General features: G+C 33.2%; 3 protein-coding genes across 4 annotated transcripts; 1 reads left to right on the plus strand and 2 right to left on the minus strand.

The window, feature by feature from the left end:
* Positions 1-298: 298 nt before the first annotated feature.
* On the minus strand, positions 299-14333 carry LOC123671332 (CD151 antigen). The gene is made up of 6 exons (XM_045605095.1): positions 13820-14333; positions 9357-9578; positions 8918-9100; positions 5208-5417; positions 3026-3083; positions 299-1440 (listed from the first exon to the last, which is right to left on the minus strand). The coding sequence occupies exons 1-6, from the start codon at positions 13880-13882 to the stop codon at positions 1190-1192; spliced, it is 987 nt and encodes a 328-aa protein (XP_045461051.1). The 5' UTR covers positions 13883-14333; the 3' UTR covers positions 299-1189.
* Positions 14334-16227: 1894 nt separating this feature from the next.
* LOC123688733 (zinc finger Y-chromosomal protein 1-like) lies at positions 16228-18055 on the plus strand. 2 transcript variants are annotated; one of them, XM_045627376.1, is made up of 3 exons: positions 16241-16470; positions 16655-16788; positions 16843-18055. In XM_045627376.1, the coding sequence occupies exons 1-3, from the start codon at positions 16322-16324 to the stop codon at positions 17916-17918; spliced, it is 1359 nt and encodes a 452-aa protein (XP_045483332.1). In that variant the 5' UTR covers positions 16241-16321; the 3' UTR covers positions 17919-18055. The 2 variants fall into 2 exon arrangements, with proteins under 2 accessions (XP_045483331.1, XP_045483332.1); XM_045627375.1 differs by having other exon boundaries at positions 16228-16470; positions 16655-18055.
* Positions 18056-18215: 160 nt separating this feature from the next.
* On the minus strand, positions 18216-18937 carry LOC123688734 (protein mago nashi). The gene has a single exon (XM_045627377.1). The coding sequence runs from the start codon at positions 18817-18819 to the stop codon at positions 18379-18381; it is 441 nt and encodes a 146-aa protein (XP_045483333.1). The 5' UTR covers positions 18820-18937; the 3' UTR covers positions 18216-18378.
* Positions 18938-20196: the final 1259 nt, after the last annotated feature.

The following is a 20196-nucleotide window of genomic DNA, read 5'->3' on the forward strand; positions in this document are numbered from 1 at the left end:
TTCGACCACCATTCAAACAACTATATTATTGGAAGAAGCCACAGCTGGTGTTGATAATATTGCAATATTTGTGTTTATTTAAAGAACTTTAGCTACTGTGAAAGTTTCTGATAAATGTGTGGTAACTTGGGAATTTTGTATGAATTTTCGAAATTTTTATTCGGTACTCGGCGTAATATTTCACTTTTGTAAATGTTTGTTTTGTTTTATAGTTTTAAATGATAGAACAAGTTTGGATCGATACTCAAATCGATCAGATACATCTTCAAAACAACAATAAATATTTCAAAAGAGCGTGTTTGGTTTAAAATCGTATATTTTCATAATTCATAACATATATACAACAAATATTTGGTTAATTCAACAGTGTAAAAATAAAAAAGTTGGAAGTCTTCTCTATCACTACTGGCCAATGATTAGCTCCTTCTATAATAACATTCTAAAACAAAAGAATAATAATGAAAATGACACACTTGTGTACTTCAAAGTGACGTTATCATAAGTTCGTCCATTACATTTGGTTTCTTATAACGCTTTTTAAGATTGATTTTAATTTCGAATTTTATATTTTCCAAATCAATCTATTTCATTCGTGGAAGCCTCATCTTCAAAGATGTCAATAAATTTGTATGTATTCAATTCCGAATTTTATTTATTGAATACGCATTAGCAAATCTCACGAGGAGAAATAGTTGAAATTGAAACAAATATAAAAATAACGAGCGTATTTCAAGTGTGTATAACTCAATTTATGCGTGGATCAAAATTGTATTTATTCCTAAAAAAATTTTTATTCTTCTAATGCAGACTTTTTCCGAACTCAAATCAGTGTACTTAAAATACAAACAAACAAGAATATTCAATATAATGACTAATCAATATCTCCAAAATAATCACAAAGAATCATAGATCGTTATTCATTGATCTGGTCCAGGTAACCCAAGAGAACACCGAAATAATTGTCTTGCAGTTCGAAACTTCAACAACGCCATCTATCCATTTCAAACGAAACTCAGACCGCATCTTTAAAGTTCCCTGTAATTTCGACTCAGTCTTAACACATAATTTACACGTTTTCATCGATTCCATCGTTATTGAACCCCCGTTTTCACCACAACATCGACTCGATCTGATGGTTCTGTTCCAGCGTGTAGGTATTGGTGGGCGAACAAACGCCCCTCAACCACCATCACACTGAGTCCACAAGCTTGTAGTTCTGCCTGAAGCTATCAGAGAGGGCGTAAGACTCGTTACTGTAAGCGGCCAAAGGGGATCTCCTGTGGAACTCCTCGTTTTGTCTGGTGTTGGGTTTCATCGTCGGTGGCGTCCTGGCGCCAACCGACGCTTCCTTGCGTTCCTGCTTGTACTGGTAGATCTTGGCGCAGTTGAGGAGAGTGGTCAGGAGGACCATGAATTCGACCAAGACCAAAATGAGACCAGGGGTAGGATTCTGTAACTTTCGTTATCATAGCAAACGAAAGCGATAACGTTACGAAGCGAAGCTAAGCGAATCGAATGCGGTATTCTGTAAGCGTCTTTTTCGTTATCGTTTCGTTATCTTTACGCTTTTAGTTTCGTTGTCGGAGCTTACCGACTTTACACGAAGGAACATTGGCAACGTTGCAAATAAGTAGATATTTAAGCTACTGTAGGATTCTGCAGGTTTTGACCTATGAGGTACCTGAGATAATCCCTAATAAGTGCAATGAGATAAGAGTCCCTTTTATGGACTCTAGCTGTAATGTCCTTTGAATAATACACAGTATTTAACTTGAGTATTGTCAGAAATTATATTTTGATTTATGACTCGCATTGGAAGTTACTTAACAAAGAGTTTCATACCATTTTAAACTGTTTAGTTTATCATTAAGAATGAATTAGCTAATTGAATACAGCACCTGAATGCAAATATTGAGTATTACAAAAAGTCTTATTTGAGCACTGGAAGAAATTCGAAATGGAACCTCGTTCAGTGGATTATAATTTAAAACCTTCATTCTTATTCCAGTTACAAAACCTACCCATACTACAAAATAAGTTCGGGGAGTCAACTAATAGTGTGTATAGGTATAAAGAAATATACATCATGTTTTCAATGATTCAGATCATCGACGAGGAAATTTCAAGAAGAGTTCGTCTAACTCTTACAAGAGAGGAGAATAGATTTCTTCGAGATAGAAGTGATCCATTTAACTTAACGGATGAGAGATTCATAGACGTTTTCCGTTTGTCGAAACATTTAGTTCACGTTCTATTCGATGAATTGAAACCATTTATGAATAATTATTGGAGGAACACGAGAACGCCATTTGAACAGCGAATATTGATAACTCTGAGATTTTTTGCCAGTGGAAATTACCAACGCGGTATTGGACAAGAATATTTGCTAGCAGTAAGTCAACCCATGGTCAGTCGTTGTGTTAGTGAAGTGACTAAATTGATTAACCATGTATTCCAAGGAAGAATTAAATTCCCTAATGATTCTGAGAAGACCCAAAATAAAGGGAATTTTTTTGAAAAATGTGGAATACCAGGAATAATTGGAGCAGTCGACTGTACACACATAAAAATCTTGAAGCCATCAGAAGAAGAGCATTCCTTTTTGAACAGAAAAGGATATCACTCAATTAATGTGCAGTTGAAAAAAAAAAGAAAATCTGACTGGAACCTCGTTCAACAGAGAAAAGCACTTGAATATATTTCGAAATTAAAAAGGAACTTAACTTAATATTAAGAATTGTGATATTGTGAAGCAAAACATTCAAAATTATAACCTCGAAATCATTCAAGTGTCATAATAAAACGCTTAAGACTTGGTCACGTGGTAAAAGTAAACCAATCAAAAACGTCGTCGGACTTTTCGTAATGACAACGAAACCTAAAATGTTTCGTTATCGTCATGAGGTCGTTCTTTGCTTCGGCAAACACGACTATTGCCGAATCCCTTTACAGAATACCGAACCAAGCAAAACTGTCGTTTCGTCACGTTTTCGCTTCGCTTTGCCGTTACAGAATCCCACCACAGCAGCGAACAGGATCATGTATTGGTCGGTGTACCATTTTTCCAAGGCAGGTTGGCAACCCTTAGGACACAAAAAATCTATATAGGGTCTTGAAGTTTTACATTGAATTTAACTACAGTCAAATAGTTTCTTCATTTACCATTTTACCAGAATAGGGTCAGTTGAAAAATTATAAGAATTTAATGTTTTTTAATTAGTTTGATGAACTATACAGGGTCTTGGGGATACTGTGTGTAATTACCCCCCCAAGATTTCCAAAATATAAAATTTCAGAATTCTCTCAAGGGCGAAGAACGAATTTTTTCCATAAAATGAACCTATAATCTTTTCACTTTTCTTTAAAATCGACACGGCAGCAAAAGAACGGACCCTTTTAACGAGTGTTTTTTTTCAAGGTATATAACTTTAAGTTGGCATTACTGTTCAAGATGGCGACCGATTTAACAGCTGTCAAGTGATTTATTCTCAGTTTGGTTTGGCACTTCATCATGAATAGACTCACGCCTGAACAAAGCTTGCAAATAGTGCAATTTCATTTCGAAAATAATGGTTCTGTGCGGAATACTTATCGCGCACTACGTCCATTTTATTTTCTTTAGCGATGAAGCGCACTTCTGGTTGAATGGCTACGTCAACACACAAAACTGCCGCATTTGGAATGAAGCTAATCCTCAAGTGTATGTCGAAACACCGTTACATCCAGAAAACTGACTGTTTGGAGCACTTTATGGGCTGGTGGAATCATTGGTCCGTACTTCTTCAGAAACGATGATGGCCAGAACGTTACAGTCAATGGTGATCGGTATATAGCTATGATTACTAACTTTTTCATTCCTGAATTGAACAACCATGATGTCCAGGAGCAGTGGTTCCAACAAGACGGCGCAACATGTCACACAGCTCGTGCCACAATCGATTTATTGAAAGACACGTTTAGTGACCGCCTAATTTCAAGTTTTGGACCTGTGAATTGGCCTTCAAGATCTTGTGATTTAACACCGCTAGACTACTTTCTGTGGGGCTATGTAAAGTCATTGGTCTATGCAGATAAGCCACAAACCCTTGACCATTTGGAAGACAACATTCGCCGTGTTATTGCCGATATACGGCCACAAATGTTGGAAAAAGTAATCGAAAATTGGACGTCCAGATTGGACTACATCCGAGCCAGCCGTGGCGGTCATATGCCAGAAATCATATTTGAAATGTAATGCCACAAGATTATCTTGCGGATAAATAAAATTCATGTCAATCGAATAATCCATCGTTGTTTTATTGCAATTTAAAGTTTTATAGCTCTAAAAAAAACACCCTTTACTGTTTATTAGTTAATTATTGCTTTCAAGATGATTACTTTTATAGCACTACGAGCACGTCTATGTCCAAGGTTTATTATTTCCTTTATCTACCCGTTTTGTCGGCGTCCCCCTTGTTTTGACATCTGTGGTTTTTGCATTTGTCATCGGTATACCCGATGTTTTCGGTTATTGTATCATTTTCGTCACAAAATTTTGAAACTGCAGTAATCAAAGAACTGAACTGAGTTATTCGAATTGCAATTTATTTGTGAAGACATCATTTTTGAATTGACTATACAGGGTGTTCCTAAATTAGAGGTACAAACGAAAATGACAGATTCATCGGATCATTTTAAGAAATAAAGACCTATAACATGAGTAGTAACATTACTCATGGGAGTTCAAGAAGTTTCTGATTTTTCTTCGTACCAATTTAGAAACACCGTGTATAAAGTAAGAACCTCCGAATCGGTAATCAAAAAATGCTAACATTTCGAGTAATTTTTGGTTCAAACTTCGTTATCAAACCTTTTTTTCTCACATTACAGATATGAGTGAACATTGTCGAAATTTTTTTTTTCCATTACCCCCCCAAGAAAAAAAGAGACCTACGCCTTGAAGTTGTACAATAAATGTAGCTTCAGATTCCTCTCAAAATCAAACACTGTCTTCATTTACCATTTTTCTAGAATAGTGTCAGGTAATAAGAATTTAATGGCTTCACAATGGGTTAATACTCTCCTGTCTTCTCGATGCTCATTACCACCGAGATAACACACTAAGGTTGTTCTGCATTCCAAAGAATGTGAATTTGATAATTTACATGCGTCAGAATTCAAAATAAGTTTAAGCTTTCAAATGAATATGGTCGTTATGTCCATTTTACCTTTAGATGTCGGTATTTCTCATGCCTGCTAACTTCCAAAGCTTGGCAAAGAGAAGTGTTCATAGGAATGGGATTCAAATAAGATTTGGTATCGTTAAAGTTGCTCAATTTACAGCAGGTCAATGGTACTGCTAGGGAATGACTCAAACTCTGCAACCTCCACAAGGAAGTATCGTATTCGTTAGCTGACTCTATCCCACAGCATTGGAACTGAAAAAGTAATAGTAACTGTTGTATTTTATGAAAAAAAGTTGCGTTTATAATTGTTAATAATCAAAAATTCCATTTATAACTCAGAAACTTGGCAATTTCAGCAATATGTCAAACTTTTTGGTAAAAACTCAACGGTTCATGAGTTAATGAGATTGTTATGAAAAAAATAGTGGCTACGAGGACATTATTTTAAAACTTTTTCTCCAAAAAAAGTTATGTCTGAAAAACCTTTTCCATTTTCGATTCTGCAAATACGTAGAATTATAATACTGCTTGCGATTTGGACCAAAAAGGTACAGGGTGTTTAAAAGGAGATCATGAACTTGCACAAGTCGAATTCATCGAAACTCAAGATTTTAAAATTAGAACCTATATTTTTTATTCTTTGAGACAATTCGACGTATAAAAAAATGGAGGGATACTTAAGCGAATCCTATACCTAAAATGGATACTTTAAGACTTTTCGAAGAAGAGCTTTAAATGAGGAAAAACCGCAATTTTTAACTGTGTGGAGTAGTCTGCGACTTCCGGAAAACACATAAAAAAACCAAAAATCGATATCTCGATCACAAAATGACATTTTATGAATTGTAATGAATTATTTGTAATTGAACATTTTATTTTTTTATGAATTTCTCAACAATCCCAACGAAAAATTAATGACAATTCATGAAATTTCAAATTTTGTTAACGAAACATCGAATTTTGATTTATTTTTGTGATTTCCGGAAGTCACAGACTATTCTACTCAGATAGAAACTGCGGTTTTTCCTCATTTAAAGTTCTTTCTCGATAATTGTTGAAGTATTCATTTCAGGTATAGGCTTTGCTCAAGTAACCCCCCCCCCTCTCCTTTTATACAAAGAATTGACTGAAATAATAAAAAATATAGGTTCTAATTTGAAAATCTTGAGTTTTGATGAATTTGAGTTGTTCAAGTTAATGATCTCCTCATAAACACCCTGTACATTTTGGTCCAAACTGCAAATAGTCTTATAATACAAGGTATTTGCAGAATCGAAAATGAAAAAGGTTTTTTCGAAAAAAAACCAGAGTCCACATCGCCTCTTTTTCTTCATAAGAATCCCATTAACCCAAGGCATGGCAGATTACTGAAATTGTCATAAAAAAAGCTGATAGAAAATGCAATAATACACTAGGTGTGCCATTTGAAATAAGAAAGCAGCAGTCTGTTTCCGATGTTGAAGAGATCTGAAAATATTTTAGGGTGAGATATCATTGTCTGAAACCCACTATGCAAATTATCAGCCAAAATTATTATTAGTAGGTATTCCATAAACGTCTAATAGGCCATCGCGTTGCATCACCCTGTATATGTTATGGTGAATACAAATCGCAAAAATAACTTGATTGTGAAAATCTCCAATAATAAAAGTTTTGGTATTTTTACCAATTACCATTTCAATCATTTCTCCTTGCTGAATATCTTTCAGTTTAATAATTCTCATTAGAATCTTCCAGTAGAATGTATATAATTGTAGCTGTTTTAATCCGATAGCACCATCTGAATAATTGTATCCTTGAGACCGAGTGGGGTGAACACATACTTGGCCTCACTAATTAGGGCATCCCTTGATCAATAACTAGAATAACTACATCCGGTTTGTGTCAATGAACCGACCACCCTAAACAACGAAACGTTGTGTTCGAAAATCTCTAGGCACACACGTGTTCTATGATTAATCTTACTCCATGCTGGGCTTAAGGGACTCTGGACAAAAAGTTATGCGACTGATCAAACGAAGATTATGGGTTTAAGAAAATATTTTTTCTGTAATCGTTCAAAAATGCCTACTTTCTCGGAGAAAATTTAGACCACAAAATACGCTAATACAGTACAATAAAAAGAACTTTCCCGGACTGTTTTTTGGTCCGAAAAAGATACTTTTTCGGCCTAGGCCGTTTTCCAATAAGAAGTCACCGAGATCTTGTGATTTAACACCTTTAGACTTTTTTCTTTGGGGCTATGAATATTCATTGATTTCTCTCAAAATAAACTCGTTTTTTATATCAAAATGAAACTCCTCATTTCAAAACCCTAGAATAATCATTCCATACATTCAATGAATGTGTTTTGTGTGTGAGTTTCTTTTAATCGTGAATTTACCGATTATTATCCAAAGTGTACCTATGTAAAAAACCAGTAGGGATAAATTTTGACGGCCTAGGCCAAAAAACTAACTGTTACGAGCAGAAATCAGTTTAGAAAAGTGCGTTGCATAGCGAACACTAGATTAGCGTATCTAAATCTAAGAAAATATGCATTCTTGAATGATCTTAGAAAAATTCGTTCGCTTTACTACTTTTCTCACAAACACTGTGTCCGTGAAGTATGGAAAAAAATAATTTTTAGCTTAACAGACCATTTTAAGAAATAATCCTGAAACACGTCGATTCTTTATTTTAATTTACCGTATTTTAAAATAATAATCTAATATACAGGGTGAATTATGTTATATAGAAATTCTAATAAGAAAGACTAATTTACTTTGTGTTGTATAATATGATTCTATGGTCGAGAAGTGAGGTTAGGGTATTCTAATGTTGAAAAAGCAGTTGTGTAGTTGAGATTATTTAGTTGAGAATAAAACCTTTTATTTTATTAGACTTTATTATATTATTGAGTTGAGAAAAATATATAAAGCTAACAATTACTTTCAAGTAATGACGTCAACGTCATTTTTTTAATTGGAACACCCCCATTTTGTCTCAATTTTCCGATTACTCTAGCTTAGCTAAACAGATCATTTTAAGAAATAATCCTGAAACACGTCGATTTTTTATTTTAATTTACCGTATTTAATAAGAATGAGCTGTTTCCAAACATGTTTGGTACTTGTGGTCTAGCAGACAGAATATGAAAGAAATTATTTCTTATCAATTTAAAAGAAAACATAGTCGTCTAGTTTTTTGCGAAATGTCATTATTTGTTTAGTAATTTATAGGTGTTCAATGACAATTTAGTACTACTAGAATGTTTTTGGTATTCTTGAATGTTTTAATTATTGATTTTATTTATTATTTTTGTCCACCCTGTACCAATTGGAATCAAAATGTGATACATTTTTGGAATCAGCTCAGCTAGAGTAATCGGAAAATTGAGACAAAATAGGGGTGTTCCATTAAAAAAAAACGACGGTAACGTCATTACTCGAAGGTAATTTACCCTGTATATTAGATTATTATTTTAAAATACGGTAAATTAAAATAAAAAATCGACGTGTTTAAGGATTAGTTCTTAAAATGGTCTGTTCAGCTAAAAATGAATTTGTTCCATACTTTACGGACACAGTGTATAATATCTTCATTTTTAATGAAAAGCGTTATTATGTTTTCTTACTTACAAAACAACTGTCATAAAACTCAAGAAAGCAGTCAATAACGCACTTAAATATCGACAAAAAAATGGGCACATCGAAATTTATAGCACAAGCATAAAAAATCAGTTGTGTTACTTTTTGTCCAGAAAATCTTACCATAGTTTGAGCCAGATCGACGGCAGCTGTGAATTCTTCCTCCGATTCCTTCCCGAACCTCCCCTGTACAGACTTGGTGAGTTCGTAAGGATCCAGAACCAAGCCCAAGCAGTTAGGCCAAGCCCAAATAGTAGCAAACAGGACGCACTCGAATATGAGGACTAGGATGATTATGAGGAAATACTGAAAATTCCATATGTTGAAATAATATCTTTCTTTTATACCATCTCATTATTGTATAAAGATTTCAAAGTAGGACAACGCCGTTAAAATTTTATTTCAACATTCATCGACGCCATCTAGGAGGGAATACTGTGTATTATTTTTTGACATATCTTATGTCATTTGTGTATGGTAGGTTAGCTTTAAAATTTTAATTTTTGCTAAACTGGTGTTGTCCTACTATTTATCCTGTATGTAATAAAATAAATGATCTTACTAGTGTCAGCATGCAGTAGCTGTGCATGCAAGAGGCCCAGCATCCCAGAACACCTGTCATTGCAAGTACGCATCCCATCAGGGTTATCCCTATGGATGCATAATAGAGGAGGGGGTAACGGAGATTAGCTTGAACCCCAGAAACCAGCAATTTTGATAAAAGGACTCTGTCTGAGTCGAACAGAAGTAGAAGTCCGCCACTGACTAGGGTGAAACCACAAACCTGAAAAAGATAGGAAATTGAAATTGAATACTCCGAGAAAAATATTTTTTAAAAATAAAAATTTAATTTAAAGCTTGATTCAAAATAATCTTTTGAAAAAAAAATGGTACGCCGCTGGGAAATTTCAGACGAAAAATAATTTTTGAGTTTGTCGTTTTTTTTATTACTGACAAAACCTCTCATGCCTTTTTTGATGAAGGACTCTTGTTTTTATGCAAAAAAGTATCTTAGAATATGGAGCATTCGCGAACAAAAAATATATAGCGAATTATCATGATTTTTTTGTCGCACCTACTTAGACCCTGTATATTATACGAATTCCCAGAAAAAGTTTTGAATCACGATAATTTCAAAAATGGAACTCTCATAAGATGATAAGAAATTGAAGTTGGTACCAGAAATATCCAGAAAATTGTAGGTATTAAAAAAAAATATGAAAAGTTAATAAAAAGATCGGAAAAAACATACTCGAACTAAAAAGTTGAAGATTGAAATACGACGTGTTCAAATCTAGAGATTTCGAAATCTTTTCAGTTCATACAACAACGATTATGATGCTGATATGCTAATTTTACAAAGTTTTATGAACGATATCGAACCTTCCTACGCCACTGTTGAACTCATAAGTGTTGCTTCACCTAATCAAGTAAATTGTCAAGCCTTAGTCATATGATTGTTTTTCATTAGCACTCTCTTACAATTCGCTTCCTGAATAATGCAATCATTTAAACCTTTCTTCATCGATTTTATCCCAAAAACAAGCCTTTGAAAGTTCTTTCCATGCGTGTCTCCTGCGACCTACAACGTTACTTTAGAAATCGATCTGTTGATTTTGGATAATCGATACTATTGTTTCTTAACGAATACCTATGTGAATTTTTATATTTTGAAATATCTTCACCTACTCCATAGAGTAATAAAAATAGATAGTAGGACTATATGCAATTTTTACATGTCCCCAACATGGTTAGATTACGTTGTCGGATTGTGATATATTTTCAAATACACAATTTTACTATATCGTTATGAATGTATATTATATTGAATGAAAAATATTTATTTGAGTGATTCCCGATTAAATATGCAAATTTGAATATTTGGAATCTGATATTTTTCCTAATTGTCGAATTTATAATAAGCAGAATATTTATTATTTTCTGTATCTACTTGTTGATATCCAAGGTTTGGCAAATTTTGCTCTCCTAGTGTCATCGGTTGTTTCACGTCGTTTGGCGCGCTTGAAATTTGTTTTCTGAATTTCGGATATATTTAGGTATTTATTTCAATATATTTTGAGTTAATATGAAACGCTGATTGACTATGGCACAAAGGAAGAGAATTTTTTTTGGAGAAACTCACGAAATGAGTGAAATATCGTATCACTGATATGTTTTCATTTCCGCGCGCTTCAGGTCAAATTTGATAGTTCATGTTAGGGACAAAATTTGCTTACTGATAATGAGATATGCTCCCTCTATCTATGTTTATTACTCTGAGTCCTACTCTTTGTAAAAACACTTTTAAATATACAGGGTAATTCGAAAATTCAGGCCATAACTTTATAAAGTGTTTGTTCCAGTTGAAATACGATGTTTTTTTGAAGTAAAATTTTTTTCTATCTCGAATCCCTTGGAATTAAATTTCTTCTTCATTAATTTCTACAAATTTTTTACGAGTTGAAATAATAAGCATTTGAATTTTGGAAAATACTCAGAGGATTTCCAATGTTTTCATGTTTTTTGTTGAGTTGCTAAAATGAATCAGAGGCGTAGTTCTCGGCGTTATCGTGTCTTCAGTCCCCAATGGAAATAGGGGATATTTACAGTCATTTCCTGGTTTTTCTGACGTTTCTCCACAAAAATAGTAATTTACGTAACAAGTCCAGAAAATAGGGTTTTTTTGGACGAATAGACAAAATTCCAGGACGAGCGTAAGCGAGTCCTGGAAGTCTGTGAGTCCAAAAAAACCATTTTCGGGCGTGTTGCGTACAATATTTTTTCGGCAACCATGTAAAATAACACTATCGCTGCTGCTTTCCATATTTTATTGCGATTGCGATAAAAAAACATGCAAATTTTTGACAACTAATTTCATATGAACTGTCAGCCGTTATCTCGGTTGCTATGAATTCTATGATTCTTTTCCGGCCTAGTCCGGGAAGTACGTACTTTCCGGACTAGGCCGGGAAATGCTACTTTCTCAGAGAAAAATCGTCCGGGAAGTGAGCACTTCCCGGACGGTTGCCGAAAAAGGTAGTTTTCTTAAGTAGGACAAAACATATCGTTATAGAGAAAAATGACTTGAATGTTATCGAGACACCAATATTTGACTCACATTCATCAACACTTTTTATTCGATCTCCTTTTTTGCGAGAATTCATAGATATACACATATAAAAAATATATAAGTTCAACAGCCTGTATCTCTTAGAATATCACACCAAATAAGTTTAAAAATTGACTATTTGTTCTCTGGATGTATGAATAATGTACTATTTTATGGAAAATCGAGAGTTTCTCACCTTATCGTGAATCTCTACAATTTATAATTACATTCTAATTTACCTTACATCTGCTTTTTGCGGTTTCTTTTTCTACATCGATAATCTCGCGATTTCTTCTTACTTCAGATTAAATGGATCGTATAAAACTTTACCATGATATCTGATTCACTTCTAAATAGAAAAGTCTACAATTAATAGAAAATAATTATCATTCCAATGTCTGAGTAATGACAGTTTTTAAATTCATCTATTTTAATTGGTTTAATCTGATTTACCTCTTCTGATTGGAATTTACTGATTCGTATTGCTTTTAATTAACTATTCTTTTGATTTATCATTTCAATAATGAATCTCAGAATTGCGCAGAAAATATCAATCAATTTGCGCTAGAAACGTTATACAGAGTATTTCAGAATGAAATGCTGATAAGTAAAGTATATGAAATGATTGAAATGTGTTTTTGAGGAGAAACGTTTCTATAAACAGATTTCCTAAAACCTCTAGGTACACTTTTTTAGTACAGGGTGGTAAAATTTTAAGCAAATAGTTATTTATCGTAACGTTTAAAAAATTCATGGATATTTTTGATGTTATTTTCGTTTATTCCAAATAATACGATGGTATTTCTTTTAATTTAGTGCTAAAATTATAACTTACTGAAATAATTAAATCCAATTGAATGTTTTTGATTTTTTTCATCAGAAACCATCATTCGGTAGTAAATTTTCCTTGAATGAAATAGGATTACAAAAATTGAATTTTTTTTGAGAAAAAAGGGCGTTATAAAACTCTATAAACATGGGGCCGCAAAAGCTTAGTTTTCGAGATACAGAGTGTTAAGTTTGTTTTTTTTTAGTTTTTTCCTCATAGCATCTTCACTTGGCAAGATATTCAACTGAAAATTGGCAGAGATATTCCAGTTTACATCACCTGTTACGCCAAATTCGATTGCAAATCTACAGGGTGATATGATTTCTGAAACAGTTCCCGATTTTTTCTTTCAGAACATTTTTTTGGTGGACCGAAGAATCTCCAAATTTCATTTGTACTTCGAAATTAGAAAGAGCCTAAAGATGCTGCATGTTGCTTTCAACATGAAATTTTGAACGAATTGCTATTCTATACACACGCAAACTTTCAACTCTGTTAGAAAGTGTTGTTACTGAAATATAAGCTTTATTTTTTTTATATTCATTTTGAATTTTATATGGTTTTGATTGGGCTATCAACACAAAATTTCGAAAGAATTTCGACATGCTCATTTATTAAAATATACATACATGCAAAATCTCATCCCAATTGGATCGATAATCTTAGAAATATTAAGTTTTCCTTTTTAAATATACAACTTGAATTTTCTTTGGTTCTGTTGATGTAATCTACTCAAAATTTTGCACGCAGCTAGAATATTTCATCTCGTATCAACATCCAAAATCTCAACTCTGTCGATATTGTAACCACGGAGATATTGGGTAATATTTTTTTGAAATTCTTCTGGAATTTTCAATAGTTGTAGTAACGTGATCACTATGAAATTTTCAAGGTCCTAAGACCTTCCGTTCGGGAGTTGTCGTATTTACGACCGGCCGGCCGGACAGAATAGAATTTGAGCACAGATTCGTCATCAATAGGTCGAACCTTATCGTTTTACACCATTCCCAACTTAACGAATTCAAATAACACAATTTTCGGGAAACTTGCTCTCAAAAAAACTCTGGAACACACTCCCCAAACTTACCAAAAGAAAGAAGTTGGTTATAGCCAACAACCCCTTACTAACACCCAAAGTCAAAATCCCCATATCTCCAAACAGAACACACCAAACACAAAGACTTCAACTTAAAACCATCACCGGCATCACAAACCAAACCAAGGTAGGTACAGCACCACACTGGATGGAACCTTAACAATCCCAATTTCGTCTCATTACATCAAACAATCATCGGACCAATAAGACAGGTCTCGGCACACCGCGATGTCACTAGAGTTCAAAGGGGACACCATAAAACACTGAAGGGTACTTCTTATTGTTTGAGATTTGAAAATGACCCGACTACCAACTCACAGGAAGGAAATTGAAATTAGCAGAGCAGAAAGAAATGTAGAGAGGGGTGCTTCATGGTCAGTGCTGTGGTACTCTGGTATTTGCTGAATACGTGTATTTGTGTGTGATGAAAGCTGAAAGATGAATATTTATGGTGTTGCGGCGATTTTAAAAGGACCAGGAAGGAATTTTGCGTTGTTACGTTTTTGTAGAGATGAGGAAGTTGGAATTGATTGGTTTAATCGACGTCTGGAAGGAATTGGATGATAATTTTATCGATAGGATTGAGTGGGCTGTGTTATGCGGATTGATTTTAATGGAGCTGAACGAAATGGAAAAAAAAATATGAAAAATTAATTGAATACGATGGAAAATATATACAGATCATTAAAAACATATAACACTGCAGATTTTAAAGTATCTTTTTTTATTTCACAATCATTGCATAATTAAACAACACACAAAACTTTCGAATATATATCCACAAAATCATTTGTTCCGAAATCAGAATAAGGTTTTCATAACTTCATTATCAAAATATGGGAAAACCCAATAAAAAAAGCACTGAAGTAAAGTGTTTCCAAATTAGACGTCAACATTGAAGGATGTGACACTATAGCTCATTTGCTGTAGTTTAAGCCATATTTAGTAACAACCAAAAATCAACAGTTCACGAGATATTTGAGTTTTTGTGATTTTTGAAAGATTTCTTAGCTTACTTCATTTTTCGTCAATTTTTTCTACGTTGACCGAATTTGATTATATTTTTGGATTATTTTGGTGGCCAGCGAGAAGTCCAGACCTAAACCCGTTAGAAAAGACGAAGCAACGAAAAGATTAAGAGTAAATTTCAGGCGGAAAGTAACAACTGAAGAAATAAGAAAGAGGACACGTGCTTGTATAAGGAATGGCGGAGATCATTACAAACATCATTTATGAATACATTTTCTGATGAAATTTTGAGTTTGATTGCAATAAAAAATATTCAATTCATTACTTTCCTTTCTTGCTTCTTTCCTCATTTCAAATTGAAATCTGCCGAAACTAGTGCCTGCATTTTAACGAAACTTTTTTAATGAAATGAAGAAGAAATTTGGCAAGTTTTTAAGATAATTTTGTCAAACATAAATTGTGGATTTCGAAAGTTCTAGGTAAATTTATATTAGCACTTTACTATTCTCATCTTCATATACCAATTTTTGAATTATACTAATTCTTGTTCAACATCTAATACAGCATATTTTCACTTTTTTCATACACATATCATATCCTTAATTCTCTGATGAAAATAATCTAAAATTCAAATCAAACTTGGTCAACGTAGAGAAACTTCGGTTCAAGACCCTAAAGATGGAAATCTTCGCAAAGTTTCGAATTGGTAATGGAAATTTTCATGAAAGCCAAAATTTTCATTTAGCTGTTATTTTTCCATCATTAATGGCATACCAATCTCTTCACAATGAAATAAATATCCATTGATTTCTGCCAAAATATACTTGTCCAATTTAAGGATCATTATCGGAAAACCATTTATTTCAAAGATTGATTTTCTGAAAACCACGATAGTTTCATTTTCATATACAGGGAGTGAGTGAATAAGTACGACAAATTTCAATTTCGCACGAAGCTTGAAAATGATTACACACCCGTGAAATTTCAGCCTATTAAAATTATTACAAATCGATGGTGGATGCGCTTTATTGAAGCGCATTCGCCATTCCGAGTACGGATGATGACCTTCACTAAAACCAAAATGCATAATTCTTTATTAAGTATGAAAGAAAAACATGTTCTCTAAAAACCTAATATAGGAGAGAATTTCGTGAATCAAATACAACTTGTAGTATGCTCTTGTTTTGTTTATCATTATACATTCAGTGAAACGGTGAATGGATTTATTCAGTAGAAGCAGTAAAATAAAATAATTTCAAGGAAACTGCGATGTTATAAACCTTTATAGAGACCCTGCATTTAAGTTTGATTCTAGATGTTCATTTAATTAATATAAAAACTCATTCCTTCGGCGTCTCAGAAAAGAAGAAGAAATTTTTTTTTTGTTCCTTACACTACAAGTTAAAATAACCTGTCGGTGAATAACCAATAAGTTGTCAAATTAAATTATGTATATTTACGTTTTTATATTTTATTTTTTTTTCTTGACCCTACTAGGCATCTGTGATATCTATATTAATAAATATGGAAATTCCATATGAGAGAGTTGATATGGTTCATTTAAGTCCTGAAGATGAACTGGTATGGAATGGCAAAGAAATTACAAGAATAGACACATCCCATATAAACCCTGAAAATGATCTAATTCAACCTGAATTGGGAGCAAGACAGAGGTAATTATTTCAGATATGTAGAAGAAACCTTTCATTAATTAGTGTATACATTCAGAGAAAACAAAACAATGTTTAATATCATTTTTTTTTAGTAATATCCAAGCAGTAAATTTTTTCATGGTATTTTGTTACTAGATTAGAAGCATACATATTTATATTCATCTCAATATTATATCTGTTTCAGTTACTTTCATTATCCAAACCATCCTGTTCTGGATGATAGAGAAATCTTCTATGAAATAGAAGTAGATAATGACGTAAAAGATCCCTTCGCAGAAATAAATACATTTGATGAAGAAGATAATTACGAAACTGACAGTACTGAAGAGATTTTAGGCTTGAAACAATCCTCTATCTATTTACCGATTACAGATACATCTCCAGATGAAAATTCTTCTATATTCCATATTCCTATTGGTTCATCTATGGTAGAAGATGAAATTTTTGGCTTGGAAGAATCCTCTTTAGATTTACCCAGTACAGATCAATTCCTGAGAGAAAAGTGCCCAATCGATTCATTCATTGAGAATATATCTTCAAAAGAACCAAAACCTTCCATAAGAAAAAAATCCACATCGAAAAAAGTTCGTCAAAAGTTGAAATGTCACATCTGTGATTACACAACTTTTCATAAGCACTACCTAGAATTTCACATAGACGGAATTCATTTGAACCGAAAAAAATACAAGTGCAAGGAGTGTGAGTATGCAACAAACAACAAATACCTGGTGCAAACTCACTTGAATACAGTCCACAAGAAGGTCAGGGATCACAAATGTCCATATTGCGATTATGCTTCGAGCCGCAAAAATCGTCTCGAGTCTCACATCAAAGGGACACATAAGAATATGAAAGAACACTGTGACAAATGTGCCTTTGCCACGACCACCAAGTCCAACCTTAGAATACACATAGAATCTGTCCACATGAAGATCAAGAATTTTCGTTGTCACATCTGCAATTATGCTGCAAATCAAAAATGCATTCTCAAGAATCACATCGATGTTATGCATCTAAAACTGAAAAAATTCAAGTGTCAGTTATGTGATTATGCTGCACATCGAAGCCACGTCTTGAAGAACCATGTAACTGAAGTTCATGTAGAATCTAAGGAGCACGAGTGTAAGTTATGTGATTATATCACCCTGTGCAAATCGGAACTGAAAACGCATATGGACAAAGTGCATAGAGATCTTAAGAGTCACCTATGTCCATCTTGTGACTATGGGAGCAATGTTAAGAGTAATCTTAGAAGACATATAAAGAATAAGCACGAAAATAAGGATTTTAAAGAAAAATCCAAAGACAGAGACAACAGTAACTTCATTAAAGTAGAAGAAACTAAACAGGAAGAAGAGGGAGCAGGTTCATTTGAAGAGGAGATGGAACTTGAGTCATCTTGCGAAAGCAGGGATATTGATACCTCAAACGAGGAACGATCAATCTAAAAAAAAAGGAATTATTGTGATAAAAAGGCCAAGAATTTAAGATGTTATAAAAAATAGTATATTTATAGAAAGTTAAAAGAAGAAAGTTATTCTATATATTATATATTATGTTGTTTTTAAATAAACTATTCAATTTTTATTTGTTTTATTTATTTTGAAAGTTATTTTTTACTGAAGGTAAAATGATCAGATAATAATATAGTTGCCAAATTGACTTACCAAAGATGTTTGAAAGCTTCGTATATGATGTATAAATTGGTTAAGATTTTTTTGAAGGGATTCAACAGAAAACCTGAATATGTGTCAAACATGTAATTAAATAAATAACTCCATCGCTTTAAGAAATTAAACAGAAGAATAGTTTTTCACATTATAAATGACTGATTTTTGATATTTTACCACTTTTCTTACAAATAAATGAACCTTCATGTTCTCGATTCTTCGATATAGAAAAAACATTTTATATTGGCTTAATTTTGAAATGCAGTCCAATCAATGAGAACACCAAACACTTGAGATCCTGCACAAGATAATAGAAGCATCTCAATCCTTCGGGGTCCTTAGACTGGCTGACATCTACCAAAGATCCAGTTTTAGAGGTAGTGAATGAGATATGTTCATCATTGATCACAATTTCCAATTCCTGGCGACCTATCCTGTCCGGTGGTGGCCAAAGGGAATCGTCTTCTTGCATTATTTCAGAATCGACGATTATTCTTTTAAGTTCCTCCATGACACACTGGTGCACGTATACTTCTTTACGGATCATGGTGTCATTTTTGTAGTTAGAATTGTTGGCGTACCTTAGTTTACCATCAGGCCTGAACTCAAATTCCAGAAATTCGTGACCGAATTTACCCTTGTGTCCAACGTAGTACCGAATATAAAAATCGGCGGTCATATTGGTATTTGTTCTATTGACTACTTATTTTGTACAATATTAATTAGTAGACACTACGAAACAAGAAACAGAAATTGTAACAAACCCGTTACTTAACCTAAAAGATGCAAGTCGTAGCGTTGTCAACCATAGAGAACTGTACTTTTTTCGTGCAGTGTTCTTGATTTGCAGTCATTTAAAAAATATAAGATTGATTATAAAAGTTGATTGAATGATTGAGAATAGAAGGAGCTCAAAACTGAGAACAAAAAAAAAAGAAAGGGTTATTTATAATGCATTTTCTGCGTTGACTTGAATCATTTATGCAAGCAACTAACATTACATCATTTAAAATTTCTTGCATGTTTTCGGTTATTTGCACAGTTGTCCGAAAAAATGCTAAGATGCAAGAATGTATAGAATATATATAGAACAGTATATGCGAAATGGACCAGTGTCAAATTTTGTGGATGAAAGTTTGCAGAATTTACCTTATTTCAAGTTGAACACACTTCATTTCATCGAATTCCACTGTTTTTCTTCGAAACAACTGGTTTTACGAATAATGCTTATTTCAGGAAGACTGTACAAGTTATACTTACTGACATTATCAGAAAAATATATCTCTTAGTCATTCTCATGAGTCGTCTCGAATAGAATTCACCTTCAAAATATCATTGGTCCATTACAGATAAAAAACAATTTCTCACTGAAAGAAAAAACTGAACTCTGTGTGACCAAAAATATTTTTATTACTTAGGTACTGTTGAAGGACCCCGTATAATGGCATATATCGAAAGGGCAGAATTCAAACCTTTCAAAAGTATACCTTCATCATTTTTATATGAATTTTCGTTTTCTTATGAAATTTAATTATTGCAAAAAAGTGATAAGTTATGTTCAAGTACTTATTATGCAGTTCTATGTTTTCATGCTATGTAACAGACTATTAGCAAATTTTGACCATAGATTTGCGTAAGAAGAATGAATTGAGTTTATTGTACTAAAAATCTACATGCGAAATTTTGTGAAAACAATACAATAATATGAATTTAAACAAGCTTCTTAATTCAGGTCAGTACTATTCTCATTTTCAAAGTAAAAACCATTGTAGATTTGACAGTAGCATAGTTTATTATTTCCTCTCTCAGTAACAAGCATTGTAGATTTTACAGTATTGTTTATTATTTCCCCTTTCAAAGCAGAATATCTTCACACGTAAAGAAAAGCAGGGTAATATGAATGAAAAAATTGTTTTAACGAATATCTAGTGGCGGGATTCGTACCCGGGATCATTCGTTTCAATATCCAAATGAAAATATCGAAAATTCATACCTCGTATTCTATTAGAGCTAGGACTTTATGGTAAAAATATTATTTTTTGAATCGCCCTTACAA

The sequence above is a fragment of the Harmonia axyridis genome, chromosome 1 (genome assembly GCF_914767665.1).
Source record: "Harmonia axyridis chromosome 1, icHarAxyr1.1, whole genome shotgun sequence".
Lineage (NCBI taxonomy): Eukaryota > Metazoa > Arthropoda > Insecta > Coleoptera > Coccinellidae > Harmonia > Harmonia axyridis.